Here is a 21,901-nt window from a genome sequence, read left to right as displayed (position 1 = left end):
ATCACTTGAGCCCAGGAGTTTTTTGTGTATTTTTTTGTTTTGTTTTGTTTTTTTGAGACAGAGTTTCATTCTTGTTGCCCAGACTGGAATGCAATGGCACAGTATCGGCTCACTACAACCTCCGCCTCCTGGGTTCAAGCAATTCTCCTGCCTCAGCATCCCAAGTAGCTGGGATTATAGGCCTATGCCACCACCCCCAGCTAATTTTGTATTTTTAGTAGAGACGGGGTTTCCCCATGTTGGCCAGGCTGGTCTTGAACTCCCAACCTCAGGTGAACCACCCGCCTTGGCCTCCCAAAGTGCTGGGATTACAGGCGTGAGCCACCACACCCAGCCAAGCCCAGGAGTTTGAGACCAGTCTGGGTAACATAATGAGGCTCCATCTCTACAAAAAGTAGGGAAATTGGCCAGGTATGGTGACACGTGCCTGTAGTCCCACTTGCTGGGGAGGCTGAGGCAGGAGCATCACTTGAGCCCAAGAGGCTGAGACCGCAGTGAGCTGTGGTGGTACCAGCTAGACCAGTTTGGTCTACTTTTATATATTTTAGGGAGACATGAGACAGCAATCAATATATGTAAGATGTACGTGGGTTTGGTCTGGGAAGGCAGGACAATTCAAACCTAGGGAGAGGGCTTCCAGGTTAAAGGTAGATAAGAGAGAAACAATTGCATTCTTTTGAGTTTCTGACTAGCCTTTCTGAATATGCAATTTACAGAGATAGTCACTTATGATAAGACTAAGATATGCCTTAATCTGGCTTAGTGAAACAAATAGGTAAGGAAGCGATCAGATATGTGTTTGTCTCATGTGAGCAGAAGGAGTTTTGAGTTCTGCCTGTCCTTTGTCCATAAGGAATTCCTTGTGGGCAAATTGTGAGGGAAGTGTGTAGCTTTTTCTTTTCTTTTCTTTTCTTCTTTTTTTTAGACGGCATCTTGCTCTAGTGACCAGGCTGGAGTGCAGTGGCACAATTTTGATTCACTGCAACCTCCACCTCCCATGTTCAAGCAATTCTCCTGCCCCAGCCTCCCAAGTAGCTGGGATTACTGGAGCCCACCCACCATGCCTGGCTAATTTTTTTTTCTTTTTTTTTTTTCTTTTTTTTGTATTTTTAGTAGAGATGGGGTTTCACCATGTTGGCCAGCCTGGTTTTGAACTCCTGACCTCAGGTGATCCGTCGCCTCAGTCTCCCAAAGTGCTAGGATTATAGGAGTGAGCCACCGTGCCCAGATAGCTTTTTCAACCTTGTAGCTATCTTAGGAATAGAATGGGAGGTAGGTTTGCCCTACACAGTTACCAATTTGACATTTTCCCTTTGGCTTAGTGCTTTGGGGGTCTGAAGATTTATTTTCCTTTCACAATCACGACATGGTTATTTTACATCATTACGTTTGGGGATGGTTTGTCAAACAGCAGTAGTAATTGGAATTTGGAGGTGAGAGAATTGAGTGGGGAAAGAGTGGCATGGGGAGACCAAGGAAGAGGCTTGGGGTGGGGTGGGTAGTGGGGACGGTCATTGAAACGAATGACACTACGGCTTGCACCAGGTTGAAGCAGTACCTGGGAAGGAGAGAGGGGATACGCGTAAGCTGCGATTTGGAGACAGACCCAAGAGAACTTCCTGGATGCCATCACCCAGAGTCCTATCCAGGGAGGGTGGGTGAGGAGGAAGACTAGGGATCGGCACGTCCCCTCGAAGCTGGAGCGGATCCGGGCACCCGGAGCCCCCATTCCATCCCCTCCCGGCCCCAGGCAACTACATCTCCCAGCATCGCCCGCTCGGGCCGCGGGAAAGGGAAAGAAAAAAAAAAAAAGTTTGGGCCAAGCATTCCCGGAATGTGCTTCCTGCTGGCGCGGGGTGGGGGCGGGCGGGGAGGCCCGGGCGGGCGGGGAGGGCGCGGGGCGGCGCGGCCGGAGCCCAGGGCGCGCACTCGGCTCGGCCCGGCCCGGGCCGCAGCATGGCCGAGCCGCTACTCAGGAAAACCTTCTCCCGCCTGCGGGGCCGGGAGAAACTTCCCCGGAAAAAGTCGGACGCCAAGGAGCGCGGTGAGCGGAGATCCGTGGGGGAAGACAGGGCGCCGAGCCCCGCCCGGCCTAGGAGCGGGGTCCCAGGAACCCGAAGACAGACGGTGGGGGGAATCAGGGGGAGCCCCCCGCACCCCGCTGCAGACTGCGGTGCCTCCAGCCAGGGGAGGGTAGGGGTCCTGGAAGGGACTGGGAGGGAGGGGGGCGCGAACCGTTATGTGCAGCTGGCCGAGGATGCCAGCGCTGCGGGCTCCTTGGGAGGCCCGGGAGGGGGCCTCGCCCACGACAGGAAATGGGGCCGCGACTGAGGGCCTGGAGGGTGGAGGGGAGGAGGGGCTGGGAGGCCAGGACACTGGGGCCCAGTCAGGCTGGGCAAGGGGCATCGGAAGCCCTGGAGGCGCAGGATGGGAGATGGGGGGTGCACTCCTGCAAAGGAGAGCGGGGCGGCCCGTCAATCAGAGTAGCTACCCCCTCCACCTTCCACCTACTAACCGGTGACTGCAACTGCGCCTGCCTTAGCCGCAGGAAACTGTGCCCTTTATACAGATGGGGAAACTGAGGCACGGAGCAATGGGGTAATGTGCCCAGGGCCAGTGACTTACACAGCTCTTTGGGCTTTGCTACCAATAGAGACCCTAGGGGGTAGACATCAGAGGTGACCAGAGGAGGAGTTCAGCAGGGTAGCAAGTAAAGACCTTAGAGATAACAGCTGCGTGGGATAGGGGGACCCAGGAAGGAAGGAGTTAAAGGAGGAAGGCTAGACCATTCCTTGGACGTGCCCCTTCCCCCCAGGCCTTCCCAAAGATTTCCAAGGTTCCCAGGGCAGGGAGAAGGGACAGGGATGCCCAAACACAAACACACACAGGAAACAGCCCAGGACATGAAGGAGGAGAGGAGGGAGGGAAGGGGAAGTCCCAAGGCATTGAGCCTGTGGGGTCTGGCCTGGGCTGAAGGACAAGGGCCCATCCCAGGATGGCGACAGAGTTTGGAAGACAGGAGGGAGGGTAAAAAGGGCAGGGGACTGGGAGTGACTGTGCTGCAGGGAATAGAGAACCCAGCTCCTCACTCCTGAGCACGTAGTGCCTGCTGTGGGCTGTGTACTTTTCCAAAAGGCTCCTGGAAGCCTCCTTGGACATGGAAATAACATCCCCCCATTTCACAGGAGGATACTGAGCCTCAGAGAGGGAAACGACTTGCCCAAGGCCACACAAGTGCAAAGCTCCATGCCACAGTTATTGAGAGGGGAGAGGAAGTGGAGACTGGAACGCAGTACCTACGGACCCCAGGAAGCCTGACTTAGAACCCTGAGGCTACAGGGATGGAGTCCCCTTTTGGGATGTCAGGGACTGAGTAGGGGCGCTCTAAGCTGATAACTGAGATCGCTAGCCTGTTGCTGCCTATTCCAAACAAAACAGCAGGATCCAAGGAACAGTGACTTATCAGGGGTGGGCCAGGGCTGTACACAGCATCCCACCCACTGATCAATTGCACAGGGCTGCTCTGCAGGAAGTGAGGGGCTGGGTCTCACTCCCCTTGCTCTCCACCAGGCCGCCCAGCCCAGCGCCCAGAGCCCAGCCCTCCAGAGCCAGAGCCCCAGGCTCCCGAAGGGTCCCAGGCCGGAGCAGAGGGGCCCCCCAGCCCTGAGGCATCAAGGAGCCCTGCACGGGGGGCCTACCTGCAAAGCCTGGAGCCCAGCAGCCGCCGATGGGTGCTGGGTGGGGCCAAGCCAGCTGAGGACACCTCTTTAGGGCCTGGGGTACCTGGCAGTGGAGAGCCCGCCGGCGAGATCTGGTACAACCCCATCCCTGAGGAAGACCCCAGACCTCCAGCACCTGAGCTCCCCGGGCCACAGCCAGGCTCAGCTGAGCCAGAGGGCCTGGCCCCCCAAGGTAAGAACAAGCTTCACATTTCCTTCCCCCAGGTGAGCACCAGCCTCACATCTCTTCCCTTCAGGGGAGCACTAGCCTCACACTCCCTCCCCCCAGGGGAGCACCAGCCTCACACTCCCTCCCCCCAGGGGAGCATCAGCCTCACACCCCCTCCCCACAGGGGAGCACTAGCCTCACACCCCCCACAGGGGAGCATCAGCCTCACACCCTCTCCCTACAGGGGAGCAGCCGCCTCACGCCCCCACCCACAGGGGAGCACCAGCCTCACACCCCCTCCCCACAGGGGAGCACCACCCTCACGCCCCCACTCACAGGGGAGCACCAGCCTCACACCCCCTCCCACAGGGGAGCACCAGCCTCACGCCCCCACCCACAGGGGAGCACCAGCCTCACGCCCCCTCCCCACAGGGGAACACCAGCCTCACACCCCCTCCCCACAGGGGAGCACCAGCCTCACCCTCCTCCCCACAGGGGAACACCAGCCTCACACCCCCTCCCCACAGGGGAGCAGCAGCCTCACGCCCCCTCCCCACAGGGGAGCAGCAGCCTCACACCCCTTCCCTTCAGGGAAACACCAGCCTCACGCCCCCTCCCCACAGGGGAGCACCAGCCTCACCCTCCTCCCCTAAGCCCAGGTTCCTGGACCCTGAGGTCTGCTCTCCACACAGGTGCAGCCCCTGCCAGCCCCCCAACCAAAGCCTCCCGCACCAAGTCCCCGGGCCCCGCCAGGCGTCTCTCCATAAAGATGAAGAAGCTGCCGGAACTGCGGCGCCGCCTGAGCCTGCGAGGCCCCCGGGCTGGCAGGGAGCGCGAGAGGGCTGCCCCTGCGGGCTCCGTCATCAGCCGCTACCACCTGGACAGCAGCGTGGGGGGCCCCGGGCGGGCAGCAGGGCCCGGGGGCACCCGGAGTCCGAGGGCCGGTTACCTCAGCGACGGAGACTCACCGGAGCGCCCAGCTGGGCCCCCGTCGCCCACCTCCTTCCGGCCCTACGAGGTGGGTCCCACAGCCCGGGCACCCCCGGCCGCACTCTGGGGCCGCCTCAGCCTGCACCTGTACGGTCTCGGAGGGCTGCGGCCAGCGCCAGGGGCCACCCCCAGAGACCTCTGCTGCCTACTACAAGTGGATGGGGAGGCCCGGGCCCGAACAGGGCCGCTGCGAGGGGGGCCGGACTTCCTGCGGCTGGACCACACTTTCCACCTGGAGCTGGAGGCCGCCAGGCTCCTGCGCGCCCTGGTGCTTGCATGGGACCCTGGAGTGAGAAGGCACCGGCCCTGTGCCCAGGGCACCGTGCTGCTGCCCACGGTCTTCCGAGGTAGGACATGTGGCTGCAGGGGAGGAGGGGCAGGGACCCCAAACCCCACCACCACCCCCGCAGAGTGCCTAGGGGGCTGGGCTCCGGGCGGAAGGTGTGACCTGGAGTAGGGAGGCCAGGGTACATGAAGCTTCAGAGTACCCAGCTCAGGCCCTTGTGTCCTCAGGGTGCCAGGCCCAACAGCTGGCCGTGCGCCTGGAGCCCCAGGGGCTGCTCTATGCCAAGCTGACCCTGTCGGAGCAGCAGGAAGCCCCTGCCACAGCTGAGCCCCGCGTCTTCGGGCTGCCCCTGCCACTGCTGGTGGAGCGGGAGCGGCCCCCCGGCCAGGTGCCCCTCATCATCCAGAAGTGCGTTGGGCAGATCGAGCGCCGAGGGCTGCGGGTGAGCACCCACCCCACTCCACCCCTCTGGCCCCCAGACCTCAGACCCACTCTTCAGGACACCCTATGTACAGATGCCAGACCCCTACCCCAGGCCTGAGCCATTCCTAGCTCCAGTCCCAGCCTAGACAAGGGCAGAAGGCCCCCCCTTGACTGTAGCACCCTGGGCGGAACCCATGGGTCATCCATCGATTTAATAACAGGATCCAAGCCCTCCTGGGGCTCAGAGTCTGATGGGGGAAAAGATACGACTCTAGTCATTCACAAATGTAAAACTAACTGGGACTAGAGTGGGGCGGGGGTGTACCTAGGGTCTGGGAGAGCTTAAAACAAAACCTGGGGTAGTCATGGAAAGCTTCCTGGAAGAAGCATCAGAGTTTCCTAAGTCAGAGGAGGTGGGAGCCAAGACAAGTAGTCCAAGCAGAGGGTTTACAAGGCCAGGTTGTCAAGGTAGTTCCAACCTCCCAGCCCACAGTGTCCATTGCTGCTGTGGCCCAGAATTCCAGTGCTCACCCCACTGGGCCCTGATTAGTCTGTGGCCCCAGCAGGAAGACATTCACTCTCTCTTCCCGCCCGCAGGTAGTGGGACTGTACCGTCTATGTGGCTCAGCGGCAGTGAAGAAAGAGCTTCGGGATGCCTTTGAGCGGGACAGTGCAGCGGTCTGCCTATCTGAGGACCTGTACCCCGATATCAATGTCATCACTGGTCAGCATGGCCCCCTCTCCTCTGCCTGCTCACCCCCATTCAATGCCTCACTTCAAGGCCTTGCGGCTCCTCTGGGACCTCACTCCTCCTATCTGACCTTGCTTTCACCCACCTCCTCTTCCCCCTTGTCTGTGCCCCTCCTTGGCCTTAGAAGCCAGTGGTGCCCTGACCAGAGGGGGCCCTGTGTTCACAGGCATCCTCAAGGATTATCTTCGAGAGTTGCCCACTCCGCTCATCACCCAGCCCCTGTATCAGGTGGTACTGGAGGCCATGGCTCGGGACCCCCCACACAGAGCTCCCCCCACCACTGAGGGCACCCGTGGGCTTCTCAGCTGCCTGCCGGATGTGGAAAGAGTGAGTTGGGCCTGGTGGGAGTGATGGGACTTGAGAGTGGGCTAATACCAATAGAATGTTTCCCATGGCTGGGCCTGCGATGGGCATGAGCTGGCAGCAGCATCATATCCCCAAGAAATAGGTGCTATTAGCATCCCATTTCATAGATTTGGAAACTGAGGCCCAAAGCAGGTGAGTGAGTTACCCAAGGTCACACAGCCAGGATGTGTCAAAAATGCATGCTGAATGCTCGTCTTTCAACCTACAAGGGAAGTTCCTGGCTGAGGGAACCTAGACAAGTTCCATCCCTCTCTGTGCTTCAATACCTTCATCTGTAAAATGGCATTCATGGCAGCTTTGCCTTTCCAATGCTTAGTTGCCTTTGGCTTCGGTCTTCCCTCCAACCAAATAGGCTTATAATACTAATACCTAATGATTAATAGTCTTAACCCGACCACATCCCAGCTATGAGACTGTGAACCTGCTTCCTTACTCTAGCCACCTTAGTCTCTTGCAGGTAGGTGCCACAGGGGCCTGACTTTGTCTGACTTACATCCTCTCAACCCTCTCCCAGGCCACGCTGACGCTTCTCCTGGACCACCTGCGCCTTGTCTCCTCCTTCCATGCCTACAACCGCATGACCCCACAGAACTTGGCCGTGTGCTTTGGGCCTGTGCTGCTGCCGGCACGCCAGGCACCCACAAGGCCTCGTGCCCGCAGCTCCGGCCCAGGCCTCGCCAGTGCAGTGGACTTCAAGCGTCACATCGAGGTGCTGCACTACCTGCTGCAGTCTTGGCCAGGTGAGCTCATGCCCAGGGCCTGCACCACCAATCTGAGCCAGGCTGCTGCAGTGATGCTACCTTAGGGGACCAATCAGTGTCTTGGGCTTGAAGCAGGCTACGTCCCCTCATGGAGTAAACTGGTACCTGGTTGCCTCAGCAACCAGTTCAGATCCAACCAATCTATCTGTTTTGTCTTTTTATTATTATTACTATTATTATTATGTAAAGACAGGGTTTCTCTATACTGCCCAAACTGGTCTCAAACTCATGATCTCAAGCCATCCTCCTGCCTCAGCCTCCCAAAGTACTGGGATTATAAACTGAATCACTTTGCCCCATGGAGCTGATTCTTTTTTTTTTTTTTTTTTTTTTTTTTTTTTTTTGAGATCTCTCTGTCACCCAGGCTGGAGTGCAGTGGCGTGATCTCGGCTCACTGCACGCTCCGCCTCCAGGGTTCATGCTGTTCTCCTGCCTCAGCCTCCCGAGTAGCTGGGACTACAGGCACCTGCCACCATGCCCGGCTAATTTTTTGTATTTTTTTTTTTAGTAGAGACAGGGTTTCACCATGTTAGCCACGATGGTCTTGATCTCCTGACCTCGTGATCCACCCACCTCGGCCTCCCAGAGTGCTGGGATTACAGGCATGAGCCACCACGCCCGGCCAGTCCTGGCTAATTTTTATATTTTAAGTAGAGAGAGGGTTTCACTGTGTTAGGCTGGTCTTGAACTCCTGACCTCAAGTGATCCACCCACTTCAGTCCTCCCAAAGCGCTGGGATTACAGGCACGCACTACCAGTCCTAGCTAATTTTTGTATTTTTAGTAGAGACGGGGTTTCACGGTGTTGGCCAGGCTGGTCTTGAACTCCTGACCTCAAGTGATCTGCCTGCCCCAGGCCTCCCAAAGTGCTGGGATTACAGGCATGATCCAGGGCACCTGCCGCTATCCATCTTTGATGCAGTCAGAGGCCCTTCCTCTTTACATGCCAATCAGAGGTCCAGTTGCCTAAGCAACCAGTTCTAGCTCCGCCCGTGAAACCCTGAAACGGTCGAAGGCCTCTTTCCACAGGCCAATCAGGAGCCTAGTTCCCTAAGCAACCAATCAGAGGTCGGCTGTCGCCTCTGTGTATGACCTGCCCTGTCTCCCTTCAGATCCCCGCCTGCCCCGAGAAGCTCCAGATGTCGCGCCGTACTTGCGACCCAAACGACAACCACCTCTGCACTTGCCGCTGGCAGACCCCGAAGTGGTGACTCGGCCCCGTGGCCGAGGAGGCCCCGAGAGCCCCCCGAGCAACCGCTACGCCGGCGACTGGAGCGTTTGCGGGCGGGACTTCCTGTCTTGTGGGCGGGACTTCCTGTCCGGGCCAGACTACGACCACGTGACGGGCAGTGACAGCGAGGACGAGGACGAGGAGGTCGGTGAGCCGAGGGTCACCGCTGACTTCGAAGATGACTTCGATGCACCCTTCAACCCGCACCTGAATCTCAAAGACTTTGACGCCCTCATCCTGGATCTGGAGAGAGAGCTCTCCAAGCAAATCAACGTGTGCCTCTGAGCCAGAGGACAGGGCGGGACCCCAGTTACAAAACTGGGCGCCCGGTGGCGGAGGCGGTGCCCTGGTGACCAAGGAGAGTCAGACCTGTTGCTCAGGCCGAGCTCCTGGTTGTTAGGGAGTTACCATGGGACCAGTGGCATGTATGGCTGAGACTCATTCCCCGTTTCCAGGGCCCAGTATTTGGACACTAGTTGCGAAGTCTGGGTACTGGGGATTTTAGGGACCAGAGGTTGTGACCATCTTTCCTGAGCACCAAGGGCTTCCCCTTTTGTTGCCAAAAAGGCAGTTCTCGCGCTTGCTAGGCTGGCCTCTCTTGCCTCCCCTTGGCCGGGTCAACACCAGTTACGGTGTGCATCACCCTGTCGTGGTGAGTCACGTCTAGTCGACCCTCTTGCTGCTGCCAACCGAATCAGTATTAGCTTTGAGCACTGCACTCTTGTTTCTCCCTCCCTTGGACGACACAAGGACTAGCATGAGGCACCGTTTGTGGGAGGCAGCCCCTATCCTGGGTTCCAGCATGGACACAGGGGCAGCCTGGGGCTTATGGAGAAACAGCTGGTTTCCCCCACCCTTTTCCCGGGAAGCCCCACGATTGGCCTCTAGTCAGCAAATGGAGGTAACAGAGTCTGGCCTTTCCAATCCCCATCCCTGAAAAAAAAAAAATTGAGCACTTAAACCCCTCTCTTTTGGAGGGGGGCCCCCCAAAGCGTCAGGCTGGGGGCAGTCTGGTACGGAACATATTTATTGCCTCCATGCATGTGTGTGTGTGTCTGTGAGGACTGGTGTGCGTGGACACGTCTGGAGCAGGCGTGTGGGGCTCTTTCAGGGACCACAGAGGAGGGAGCAGTTTGCAGTGCCCAGCCACCCTGAAATCCCCAGTAATGGTGCCTCAGTGGGCCCCAGAGTTCCAGTGGGAGAGTATGGTTCCCTCCTGTCTCCCTCTTCTTTTCCGCACCTCCATCTTTGTGGATAATAAATCAATATGCACAGGTTCTGAGACTGAGTATGTGGGCCCACGTGGGCCAGAGGTGGTTTATTCAGTCTCCGTAAGAGAGGGGACAAAGGGCACAGTTGGGTCCGTGGAGAAGAGGGTCGAAGAGCTCACAAAGGAGCATCTCTGAGCTTTGACCCCTCCAACCCCTCCTCAGGGAGGTGGTGGAGTCATCAGGCCTCATGGGATAGGCCCAGGGCAAGCAATGATGAGACTCCAAACCAGCTGGACACAGTCCAGCAGCAGGAAGGCAGCCAAGCATCCTGACCCCCAAGGCCCTATACAGCAATGGAGCCATCGCGGAAGTCCGTCCTCCCAATGAGGATGTTCACCACGACCGGGTGGCCGTCTCGGCACTGCTGCTGGGCATCGTGCAGCACCTTGACCACCTGATCCTCATTCTCCCGTGAGAGCAGCAAGCCCCGGGCCCCCAGACCCATGGCTGCCTTGTGATAATCTAAAAGAGGAGATTAAGTCAGATGGTGGCAAGGATTCAGCCCACCGCACATGCAGCCAGCTGGGACTGAAACAGCCTTCTGTCCTCCCAACCTTGCTGAGGCCCCCTCACCAGTGTAGGCCAGGCCACAGGCCACGTTGCTGCCCAGAGACGGCACCTGCTCCCGAGAAATCTGCGTCCAGCCAGCATCATTCCCTACCAAGGCCATCACTGGGATCTACAGGAAGAAGATGAAGGCAGGCTGCAGCCTTCAGCCCCATGACTTGGCCAGCCAGAGGACAGAGACAGGGACAGGGCCTCTGCCAGACAGAAGGCTCCCTCCCCACCTCAGCCCACCCCTGGTGACATCTCCCAGAACCCCAGGCCCTAAGCTTCCCTCAGGCCAGCCCAGTCACCTTGTGTCTGACGAACGTATCAAATTCCATGAGGCTATAGCCAAAAGCTCCATCCCCAAACAGGCACCAGACCTGGTGAGGAGGGGACCCAGGGTGGTTAGGGTGGATCAGGGCCCAGAGAGCAGCAAGTCTCCCAACTCCAGTGCTCAACTCCAGTGCCTCACCTCGGCATCCGGCCGGCACAGCTTGGCCCCAAGTGCAAATCCTGCACCAACTCCCAGAGTCCCAAAGGCCCCTAAGAGGACCAAGAGCAGGTGGGTGTGAAGGCGTCCAGATGGATGGTGCCCACTGCCCCTGGCGGGAGCCCTTCCTTACCAGGATCGAGCCAGCGCAGGGGGCCACGGGGCTGTACCAGATGGGCAGCGGTGCCCACAAAGTCCCCGCCATCCACCACCAGAATTGAGTTGTCAGGTAGCGTTTCCTCCACCAGCTGCAGCACCCGCACTGGGTTCAGGTGCTGGGCCACAGGCATCGCTGCCTTCTCCCTGCAACAGGACAGCGAAGGTCACCAGCATTGGCAGCAGGGTCTGCCGGGAACCCCCTGCCCATATCCACTCCACCCAGGCCCCACCGAAAGGTCTGCTCCTTCTGCCGGTCAGCTTCTCGCAGCTCCTCCACCCAGTCTGGGGCCCATGTCTGGCCCTGAAGGCCCTCCACCAGCTTCAGCACGAAGGAACCCACATCTCCTGGGGGAGGAAGAGGACACAGCTGTGGGGAGCCGGCTTCCTCCTGTTCTTCCAGCACCAGAGGACTCAAAACAGCAGGAAGCCAGTAGCAGCATCCGAGCAGGCAGACGGGAAGCAGGCCAGGGGTGCTCCTAGGAAAAAAACAGGTGAAACACCCCAGAACCAGGGAAGGGCAGCCCAGGTGAAAAGGGAGGACAAGACCCAAGAAACAAGAGTTAAGGAGCACAAGGCAGGTGACAAACCCAAGCTGGCCTCGTCCCCTCCCCCTACCTCCTTCTGCCTGGGAAACAATGAAAAGAGCTACATCCACCAAGCACATCTCTCAATTCCAGGCATGTGGAAGCGCACAGCAAACGTTACTGAAGTGAACTAACAAACAGCCCGTGATGTATTTTTCACCACCCCATTTTTCAAATGATCAAATGGAGACTCCGAGAAGGTGAGGCTCTCCCGCTGTTCATCTCCAGTTCAGGCCTCCTCGTTTCTGTCCTGGCCATTTTTAGCAGCCCCCCTGGCCTCCACCCGGCCCCCTTCCAGCCGGCCGTCCATGGCTGCTGAGGGGACCTTCCCAACACAGATGCAACGGTGCCACTTCTCTGCTTAACACAAGAGCATCCTGTCGCCTAGGCTGCAGAGGAGTCAACATCCTCAGAACAATGAACAAGTTCAAGTCCAAGTTGACTCAAATAAGGAGAGAGCATAGATACGGCAGGAAGACAGAGAGGCTAAGGGGCCAAGGAGTGTGCTCTCCGTCCTGAGGGCAGTGGGCAGTGTGGGAGGGAACGTGATCACATGCATGTTTTCAAGCTTCCCTCTGTGTCCACCCCACCATTTGTTCCTACAGAAGCATCTATTAGGCCGGGCGCAGTAGCTCTGGTCTGTAATCTCAGCACTTTGAGAGGCCAAGGCAGGAGGATCACTGGAGGCCAGGAGTTCGGCACCAGCCTGGGCAACACAGTGAGATGCTGATTCCACAAAAAATAAAATAAAATAAAATAAAAAATTAGCCTGGCGTGGTGGTGCACGCTTGTAGTCCCAGCTACTCAGGAGGCTGAGGTGGGAGGATTGCTTTGAGCCTGGGAGTTTGAGGCTGCAGTGAGCTGTGATCGCACTACTGCATTCCAGCCTGGGTGACAGAGCAAGACCTCATCTTTAAAAAATAAAAATAAAAAAAATTTAAAGAAAGAAGCATTCATCAGTTTGAGGGCCAACTATTTGTCTCTGGTTGACAGGCAGCGCCCTAGGGCAAGGTCTGGGCCTCGATCACCGTACCAGGTTCAAGCCAGCTGCAGCAGAAACCAGGAGGAGAGGGACCGGGAAGAGCGCATATGTGTATGGGGAGATTAGGGGCTCACCCTGCACAGCCTCCTGGGGCTTCCAGAAGGCGTCTGAGTTGAGCAGCATATCTTCCCGGTTACGGTTGACAATGATGATCTTGCTGCTGTGGCTGAGGACACGGCCATACGATAGGCGAAAGTCGCACACGGTTCCTGGGGTGGAGGACAGGAATGCAGTGGGTAGAGGCCCCATGTCCTCTACCTTACTTGATCCATTGTGGTGGACTGGATGCAAAAGACTCCCTGTTCCTCACCGAGTCTCCTTGCACCTGTGCCGCCTGCAGTGACCTTGCAGCTCCCCACACCCCCTGAATCTGGGCTGGCCTCATGACATGCTTTGGCCAACAGGATAGGGCAGAGGCGGGTTCTATTTTCCCAGATGGCCACAATATCTCCCACCCTACATCCACTTGTACAAGGTCACCTTGACATGCCTCCCATGGAGAGAGGTGCAGCCTGGGTCCCCTTTCCTTGAATCAGGTGGCAGAAGTGACATAGCATGACACCCGAGGCTGGGTCAGAAGAGATGCAGTTTCTTGTTCACTCTTAGAGGCCTGGGTGGGGCCAAGGAGTGTGCTCTCTGTCTGCGAAGTCTGATTACCCCGAGGCCATCATGCTGGGAGGAAACCCGAACCACAAGGAGAGGCCTGTGTAGTTGCCCTAGTCCACAGCCCCAGCAACAGTTGGCATCAATTGCAAGACCTCTGAGTGAAGACACCTCCAGATGACTCAGGACCCCATCCCCCATTCCTGCAGACTCTACTTCAAGAAGCCACACAGCCTCCACTCTCTCTCTCAACAACCACACTCTCCCAGCCCCATAGTTTTCTCATCCTTCACCAAGTCGGCTGGCCCAGGCTAGCCTACTGGAGGCTGAGAAACAAGAGGGCCATGCAGACAGGGAAGAAGAACTCTATGACCCCAGCTGAAGCCATCCCAGACCAGCTGCAGGGCCAGCCAATCCCCATACAAGGTGAGCGAGCCCAGCCTGGATCAGCACAGCTGCCTTCCTGCCTAACCCAAGAGCAGACTCACAAATGAGCCCAGTCAAAACCACAGCTACCACCTACCTTATAGGTGGGTCTTGAGAAATCAGAAATGCATTTTTAGCCATTGAGTTTGGGGATGGTTGTTACAGGGCAGTAGCTAACTGATACACCTATTATGTGTCTGGTAGGGTTCAAAGCGCTTTATGTGAAAATGTGTATCAAGTACAGTAGGTGCCCACTAGATGTTCATCCTCCTTTGTGTGAAGCTGGCTAACAGGGTGAGGGGGTTCCTGGGGGAAGGAGGGAAAGGAAGAGGCTCAGGCCCACCTGCTAGGACAATGACATCTGCCTTCTTCAGGGCCGCACTGCGGTTCTCCCGGATGTGGAGGGGGTGGTTGCGGCCTAACAGCCCCCGTGCCATCCCCCCGAGGAAGCAGGGAACACCCAGGGTCTCCACGGCAGCCCTGGGAGTCCAAGCAGAGCAGAGGTCAGTGTGGCCGGGGCCGCCCGCCTCCCCAAGAGCACCCAAGGACCGGGAACTGGGAAGGTGAAAACAAGGGCAGGGCTGGGGCTTCTCACCGAAGCTTGTCAGCAGACTTCGGGGTGAGCAGGGCCTGACTCCCTAGCACCATTAGGGGCCTCTTGGCCCGGCTCAGGATCTCCACACAGCGCTGAACCTGGGGCGAGAGGTGGGGCTCAAAGGATTGTCTTTTTATGTATTTATTTATTTACTTTTTGAGACACAGTTTCACTCTGTTGCCCAGGATGGAGTGCAGTGGTGTGATCTCAGCTCATTGCAGCCTCCACCTCCCAGGTTCAAATGATTCTCTCGCCTCAGCCACCAGAGTAGCTGGGATTACAGGCGCATGCCACCATGCCTGGCTAACTTTTGTATTTTCAGTAGAGACAGGGTTTCACCATGTTGGCCAGGCTAGTTTGAACTCCTGGCCTCAAGTGATCCGCCCACCTCGGCCTTCCTAAGTGCTGGGATTACCACCGTGAGCCACCGCGTCCGGCCAAAGGGCCACCCTTGAGTCGCCATGAGCACCCAAGATCAAGGCCCCAATACTGACTCAGGGAGAGGGTCAGGGGCCCCTGCTGGGTAGGGTCCTCAGACAGAAAAAGAGAGGTAATTCACCTGCTGCAGGGAAGCCTGGGGGATGTCCAGGGGCAGCGGTCCCTCGGGCTGAGGCTCCCATGCCCCCGCAAAGAGGTTGGCCAGGTAATTCTCTAAATACCTGCAAGAGGGAGGGGAAAGAACCAAGTTTCCAGAATGAACTACAAGGATTCCAGGATCTGAGGGAGGAGAGGGGCCGGGAAAAGGGCCAGGAGAAAAGCCAGGAGCAAAGTGACATGGGGACAGGGATGGGGAGTAAAAAACCTCAGGGGCAGACGAACCCTGGTGGCCAGGTCTCCAGCGGCCTATTTCCCCTCGGTAGCCTCTGGGGTCCACCCCAACTCCACGTAGACCCCCAGAAGCAAGGAAAGCAGGCTCAGCATGCCAGGATTAAGCCTGTGGGTCCAACGGATGTGCGCTCAAGTCCTGGCTCTGTCACTTCCTAGCTGTGCGACTTAGGGCAAGTGACTTCACCCTTCTGAGCTTCTGCTTCTGTCAATGTAAATATGAACCTCCCTCTCCAGGTTCAAGGATCTGTCCATTTAGGTCCTGAGGTGCTTTGCGTACCACTTGATCCATGGGAGTTCTGAACACTATCCTCTCCTGCTTTAAACAGGACCTTCTGGTCTCCTTGCTCATTGGGCCCCAGGGCCCCAACTTTCCTGAAGGACCTGTGCAGGGCCCTGGAGACACAAAGATAGATCCTGCCCAGCCCTGCCCTCAGGGGATGCTGTATCCAGCCAAAGAGAGATGCATGGGCATTGGCAGGAAACAGTCGGAGCTCAGAGCCAGAAGCCTCTGCTTTCACTGTTAAGGACAGGCTGAGACAGCACAGAAGCAGCCAAGGAAGGAACCGTGGGAAACCCTGAAAGTAAAGAAAGGCAAGGGAGGCTAAGGTGGGAGGACTGCTCGAGGCCAGGAGTTCAAGGCTGTGGTGAGCTATGATCATACCACTGCACTCCAGCCTGGGTGATAGAGCGAGACCCTGTCTCAAAATAAAACAAAACAAAAAAGGCAAGATAAGAGACAGCCTTGTGAGCAGCAGCCTGAGAGAGGGGCAAGGAGGAGGAGAAGGGGAGGGACTGACTGGGAAGCCAGGGGTCAAAGTGCATTAAGAATGAGGCTATAGGGCCAAAATGTTGAAACCTCATCTCTACTAAAAATACAAAAATTAGCTGGGCATGGTGGACTGCACCTGTAATCCCAGCTACTCGGGGGGCTGAGGCAGGAGAATCTCTTGAACCCGGCAGGTGGAGGTTGCAGTGAGCCGAGATCACACTACTGCGCTCCAACCTGGGGGACAAAGTGAGACTCCGTCTCAAAAAAATAAAGAATGAGGCCATAGAACAAAATCACTACTGCCTGAGCTGACCCTCGGGGGCTTCACACACATCCGGAGTACCTGACTACCTTGTCCACTGCTGATGCCCCGTGCCTGTCCTGGAACCTGGCACATGGCTGCTGCTCGCTAAATGTATGGAAAGGAAGGGCCGAGGACAGGCAAAGGGAAGGGACTGAGGGGAAGGGAGAGAAGTAGGAGGAAGAGGAAGAGGAGAAGGAGAAAGGAAAGGAGGAAAAAGAGGAGAATAGGCCAGGCCCGGTGGCTTATGTCTGTAATCCCAACACTTTGAGAGGCCAAGGAGTGTGGGGAAAAGAAAGAGATCAGACTGTTACTGTGTCTACATAGAAAGAAGTTCTGTATTTGTTCTGTATTTGTTCTGTATTTGAGATGCTGCTAATCTGTAACCCTACCCCCAACCCTGTCCTTGCAAGAGACATGTGCTGTGGTGACTCAAGGTTTAATAGATTTGGGGCTACGCAGGGTGTGCTTTGTTAAACAAGTGCCTGAAGGTAGCATGCTCGTTAAAAGTCATCACCATTCTGTTAATCTTAAGTACCCAGGGACACATACATTGCGGAGGGTCGCAGGGACCTCCGCCTAGGAAAGCTGGGTATTGTCCAAGGTTTCTCCCCATGTGATAGTCTGAAATATGGCCTCGTGGGAAGGGAAAGACCTGATCGTCCCCCAGCCTGACACCCGTGAAGGGTCTGTGCTGAGGAGGATTAGTATAAGAGGAAAGAAGGCCTCTGGGCAGTTGAGACAGAGAAAAGCATCTGTCTCCTGCCCGTCCCTGGGCAATGGAACATCTCGGTGTAAATACCCAATTGTATGTTCTATTTACTGAAAGGAGAAAACCGTCTTAGGGCTGAAGGTGGGCCATGCTAGTGGCAATGCTGCTCTCTATGCACTAAAAAGGTTTATGGAGATATTTGCATATGCATATCAAGGCACAGCACTTTTCCTTAAACTTACTCATGTCACAGAGATCTTTATTCACATGTCTTTCTGCTGACCTTCTCCCTACTAGGATCCTATTATCCTGCCACTTCCCCTTTTCCAAGATAGCAAAGATAATGATCAATAAATACTGAGGGAACTCAGAGACCGGTGCCGGCGTGGGTCCTCTGTATGCTGAGCGCCGGTCCCCTGGGCCCACTTTTTTTTCTCTATACTTTGTCTCTGTGTCTCATTTCTTTTCTCAAGTCTCTCGTTCCATCTAATGAGAAACGCCCACAGGTGTGGAGGGGCAGGTCACCCCTTCAGAGGAGGGTGGATCATTTGAGGTTAAAGAGTTCAGGAGCAGCCTGGCCAACATGATGAAACCTCGTCTCTACAAAAAATACAAATATTAGCCAGGCGTGGTGGCGGGCGCCTGTAGTCCCAGCTACTCCGGAGGCTGAGGCAGGAGAATCACTTGAACCTGGGAGGTGGAGGTTGCAGTGAGCCAAGATCGCGCCACTGCACTCCAGCCTGAGCAACAGAACAAAGACTCTGTCTCAAAAAAAAAAAAAAAAGGAAAGGACAAAGATGTGAGTGGAGGAAAGGAGAGGGCTCGAGTCTGGGCTCTGCCACTTTTTTCTTTTTTTCTTTGAGACAGAGTCTCACGCTGTCACCCAGGCTCCCAGGCTGGAGTGCCATGGCGTGATCTCAGCTCACTGCAAGCTTCACTTCCCGGGTTCACGCCATTCTCCTGCCTCAGCCTCCCGAGTAACTGGGACTACAGGCGCCCGCCACCATGCCTGGCTTTTTTTTCTTTTTTTTTTTTGTACTTTTAGTAGAGACGGGGTTTTCACCATATTAGCCAGGATGGTCTCGATCTCCTGACCTCGTGATCCACCCACCTCGGCCTCCCAAAGTGCTGGGATTACAGGTGTGAGCCACTGCTCCCGGCCTGGGCTCTGCTACTTCTTAGCTGTGTGACTTTGGGCAAGTGACTTCACCTTTCTGAGCTTCCTCCTCTGTAAATGTAAGAATGAACCTCCCTTCTGAGGTTCAAGGATCATCCTTAAGGAGGAGGAAAACGGAGAAGATGAGGGGAAAGAGGGGGAGGAAAAGGAGGAGAAGAGGAAGGAAGAGGGAGGAGGAAGAAGAGATGATGATGAGGAGGAGGAGGAGGAGGAGAAGGAGGAGGAGGAGGGCTGTCCTGAGCCTCTCCCCTCTGCTGCCTCCATGAGGGCCACCTTGCTCTCCCCACCCACCCAATTCATTCCTGCCCCAGGACCTTTGCACTTGCTGTTCCTTCTACCTGGAATGCTCTCCCCACAGCTGTCTCCTCCCACTCCACATGTGAATCAAAGGAGGATGGACACAGGCTGGAAGCTGCAGGAGAGGACGGGGGATAGAGAAGGGAATGGCAGGGGTGGGGCTATTCACCAGGAGACCACTCGGCCCACGAGGCCCTTGCGTGGCTTGGCTGGCACCATCTCCTTCTGGACCATGAAGTAGGGGTACAGCACGTCAATGGGCAGCTCCACAAACACCGGACCTGCAGGGGCAGGGAGGACGCTGAGTCCACAACATGTCCCCAGCCCCTCCGCCCCAGCACTGCTCAGCATCACCATCCTCCACCTACCTGGGGTGCCCGACTGGGCGGCAGCCATCGCGGCCCTCATGGTGGGCACGATGTCCCGCACCCTCCGCACAGACGCACAGAACTTACAGAGTGGCCGGAAAAGAGACAGCTGATCAATGGCCTGGAGCGCACCCCGGTTCTGGCAAAGACAGAGGTGTGGTAGGGTTACCACATGAGCCCTTCAAGCCCCACCTAGGCCCCCACCAGCCCCCAAGGACTGGGTACCTGCAGCAGAGTACTGGCGGCCCCACCCAGAAGCAGGACCGGGGACTGAGCCATCTGAGCATTCTTCACCGCCGTCACCGTGTTGGTGAGGCCAGGGCCTGCTGTCACCGCCGCCACGCCCACCGTTCCTGGAACACAGAGCCCATCACGGCCATGCCCACTCTCTTGGCCATTCTCCCACCTCTGAAAAGCCCCAACCCTCACAGACACTGTATCCCACAGTCCAACCAGTCCCCAGCTCTCACCGGACAGGCGGGCCATAGCATCAGCAGCAAAGACGGCGGTGACCTCATGGCGTGTGTCCACCACACGGATGCCCAGTTTCTCACAGGCCACCAGCAGCGGGGAAATGTGCCCACCCACCAGTGTGAAGATGAACCGCACGCCATGGGCCCTCAGCACAGCGGCCACGTTCTCTCCGCCATGCCGGATGCTTGCCTTGTCCACCTGGGCCCAAGGACAGATGGAGCAATAAAGTTAAAGGTCAGGGCAGAGGGCAGCTGGGAAAGCGGGCAATCCCCCTGCCCCAGGTAAGGGGACAGAAGCAGGGTAAGAAGTCAAGAGAAGCTTGGTCTTGGTTAGGCATATATTATACTACACAACAGGCTCAAAGCAAGGTGTAACATCTTATCAGATCCCCTTGTCATTACACCCCTCTTACAGCTCAGGACATCAAGACTTGCCCAAGTAAGACTGAAAGTCCAACAGAACCCACGCTCTTAAGTGCCCCACTGTTACACTGCCTGTCTCCAGGATGGCAGGGCAATCAGGGAGAGAGGAGACGGTTTATATAACCCAGGGAGTTTGGCAGGTAGCCATCTGCTATGACTCCTGACTGTCCTCCAGTATCCCTGCAGGGCCTGGCAGCTGGGCTCCTGATTCCAGCCTCCCTGATACCCTCCTGATAGATGCTAAACAGGCCCAGGGCTTAGTTGATAGGCTGCCAGCCACCATGTGCCTGGCATGGGAGTGAGCTGCTGGCATAGACTGTGCCGAGGCCTCCCAACTCCAGCTGCCTCACAGCCCTACACATCCAAGGCTTGCTTTAAATCTCTGCAAGTCCTGAAGGTCAGTGGCATGACTCTTGGCTAGCAGAGGAAGGATCAGAGAAGGGTGTGGGGAGGGAGAGGTCAAGCTTGGTCCCTGCTAGGAGAGAAAGGGTTGAGAAGGGGGTCTGGGGAAGGGGTAAATTTCAAACAGGTGCAAGGAGTTCAGGGGGAAGCCTGTGGGATCAGCTCTTTCCAAACATGTCACCTAGGGCAAACCACCACACAATCTCTCCGAGTCTCAGCTTCCTCTTGCAGAAAATGAGGCAGAAAGAACAGCACCTACTTTCAAGGAAAAGGTTAAGGGTAGGTAAGAAAATCTACAGTACTGTCAGCAGAGGGCAACTGTTATGAAACTGACACTGCCACCCCCTTGCTGGTGCCTGCCCTCTGCCGCATTTATCCCATACAGTTTAGGGGTGCTGTCCATCTGTTCTGTGAAAAGAGTCACTGGGGAAGGAGGTAGGTGGGGTGCACGTGCCCGGGCAGCGGCAGCTTCTATGTTATCTCTCACTAGTGGCAAAGTCCAGGCCCCTATACGCAGCGTGGCAATGGAGACAGGGCCCTGGACACAGCCTCTTACCAGTCCCTCTGGACTAGTCGGGGCTCGCTTTCCCACCTTGCACAATGAGTGAGCTGGAAGCAGCACCACGAGGTCCCTCCCTCTTTGACTGCCCCCAGCCCACCTCCCATTCTGTGTCCCGCACCTTGTGCAGCAGCTGATAGAAGAGCCCCAGGCGGTGCGCGGCGCCCAGCAAGGCGGCCACCAGCGTCCCGCAGGCCAGGAGCAGGAAGGAGGGGAATAAGCTCCCGGCAGGGGCGGCGGCCGCGGGGGTCTCCATGAGGTGGCACCTAAGAGAAAAAGGGCACTTCCCAGACTTGGGCGCGACAGGGAACCTATCCGGAAGAAATCGCGCCCCCCTCCCAGTCCGGATTCAGGACCACGCCCCTTGCCGCCAGTTTCTGTGCGGCCACGCCCCCAACCCTGCCAGACCACACCCTTTGTGCGCCTAGGCTCGGCGTGAAGCCACGCCTCTCTGTGAAAAGGTCACGCCCCTCGCGGGGCTAGCCCCAATCCTTTATGTCACCACCACTCCCACCCAAACTAGCCACCACAGGTCAAAGCGGCGACGACAGCACCACAGAGTTATCTTCCACTTACCTACCTGTCAATGGATAGGCCCGTCCCCTCTTTCCACAAGGGGACCCCAAATCTCAGCCCCAGTAGTGAGCCCTCCACACGGTACGCCACCAAAAGGCACGAGGTCACGCCCCCAGGTTAGCTGGCGCGACCCTCCACGCAAGCCACGCCTCTCCCTTAGAGAGCGCACGGGCCCGAGCCTGGACCCAGACCCCGGGCCACGGGTCGAGGTCACATCACATCAGGATGTAGTTCTCCCACACCAGCTCGATCCCCGAGGCTATGAACTTTCACCTCCAGACTATGGCGTTGCCTCCTGCAGAATTCGGCCCGCTCCGTGTCACGTGACCCGGGAGCCCGTCCTTGCCCGGGTCGCCCACTGGGCTCAGCGGCGCCCCGTAGTCCGGCCCGATGCGCATGCGCACAGTCGGAGCCACGCTCCTGGGCCACTCGAAAGAGCCTTGCCTCTACTGGCCGCCTCGCACACAGACCCCGCCTCCCCTCGCCTTTCATTGGCTCGCACTGCAGGCCTCACACCCATTTTATTTTTCTTAAAACCTGGAGGCCACGCCCCTCGGCGGCTTCGGGAGCCCAGACCTTTGGGGGCCCTACCTTCCGCAGCC

At 57.1% G+C, this 21,901-nt stretch overlaps 2 protein-coding genes across 5 annotated transcripts; one reads left to right on the top strand and one right to left on the bottom strand.

The window, feature by feature from the left end:
• Window positions 1-1,892: 1,892 nt before the first annotated feature.
• Window positions 1,893-9,986, top strand: SYDE1 (synapse defective Rho GTPase homolog 1). Its single transcript, XM_033195824.1, has 8 exons — window positions 1,893-2,044; window positions 3,571-3,912; window positions 4,581-5,225; window positions 5,392-5,606; window positions 6,185-6,311; window positions 6,505-6,665; window positions 7,219-7,444; window positions 8,577-9,986. Exons 1-8 carry the CDS (start codon window positions 1,957-1,959, stop codon window positions 8,978-8,980), a joined length of 2,208 nt encoding a protein of 735 aa, XP_033051715.1. The 5' UTR covers window positions 1,893-1,956; the 3' UTR covers window positions 8,981-9,986.
• On the bottom strand, window positions 9,975-21,714 carry ILVBL (ilvB acetolactate synthase like). 4 transcript variants are annotated; one of them, XM_033195825.1, is made up of 16 exons: window positions 21,573-21,714; window positions 20,845-20,989; window positions 19,337-19,538; window positions 19,092-19,219; window positions 18,867-19,005; window positions 18,668-18,779; window positions 14,974-15,073; window positions 14,415-14,512; window positions 14,163-14,299; window positions 12,865-12,999; window positions 11,395-11,509; window positions 11,139-11,308; window positions 10,988-11,058; window positions 10,824-10,895; window positions 10,540-10,645; window positions 9,975-10,428 (listed from the first exon to the last, which is right to left on the bottom strand). In XM_033195825.1, the coding sequence occupies exons 1-16, from the start codon at window positions 21,695-21,697 to the stop codon at window positions 10,250-10,252; spliced, it is 2,034 nt and encodes a 677-aa protein (XP_033051716.1). In that variant the 5' UTR covers window positions 21,698-21,714; the 3' UTR covers window positions 9,975-10,249. The 4 variants fall into 4 exon arrangements, with proteins under 4 accessions (XP_033051716.1, XP_033051717.1, XP_033051720.1 ...); XM_033195829.1 differs by having other exon boundaries at window positions 9,989-10,428; window positions 21,300-21,692; XM_033195827.1 differs by having other exon boundaries at window positions 9,989-10,428; window positions 21,304-21,692.
• Window positions 21,715-21,901: the final 187 nt, after the last annotated feature.

The sequence above is a fragment of the Trachypithecus francoisi genome, unplaced genomic scaffold, assembly GCF_009764315.1.
Source record: "Trachypithecus francoisi isolate TF-2019V2 unplaced genomic scaffold, Tfra_2.0 Lachesis_group5, whole genome shotgun sequence".
NCBI classification, from domain to species: Eukaryota; Metazoa; Chordata; class Mammalia; order Primates; family Cercopithecidae; genus Trachypithecus; species Trachypithecus francoisi.
This window is presented reverse-complemented; position numbering and strand designations above follow the sequence as displayed.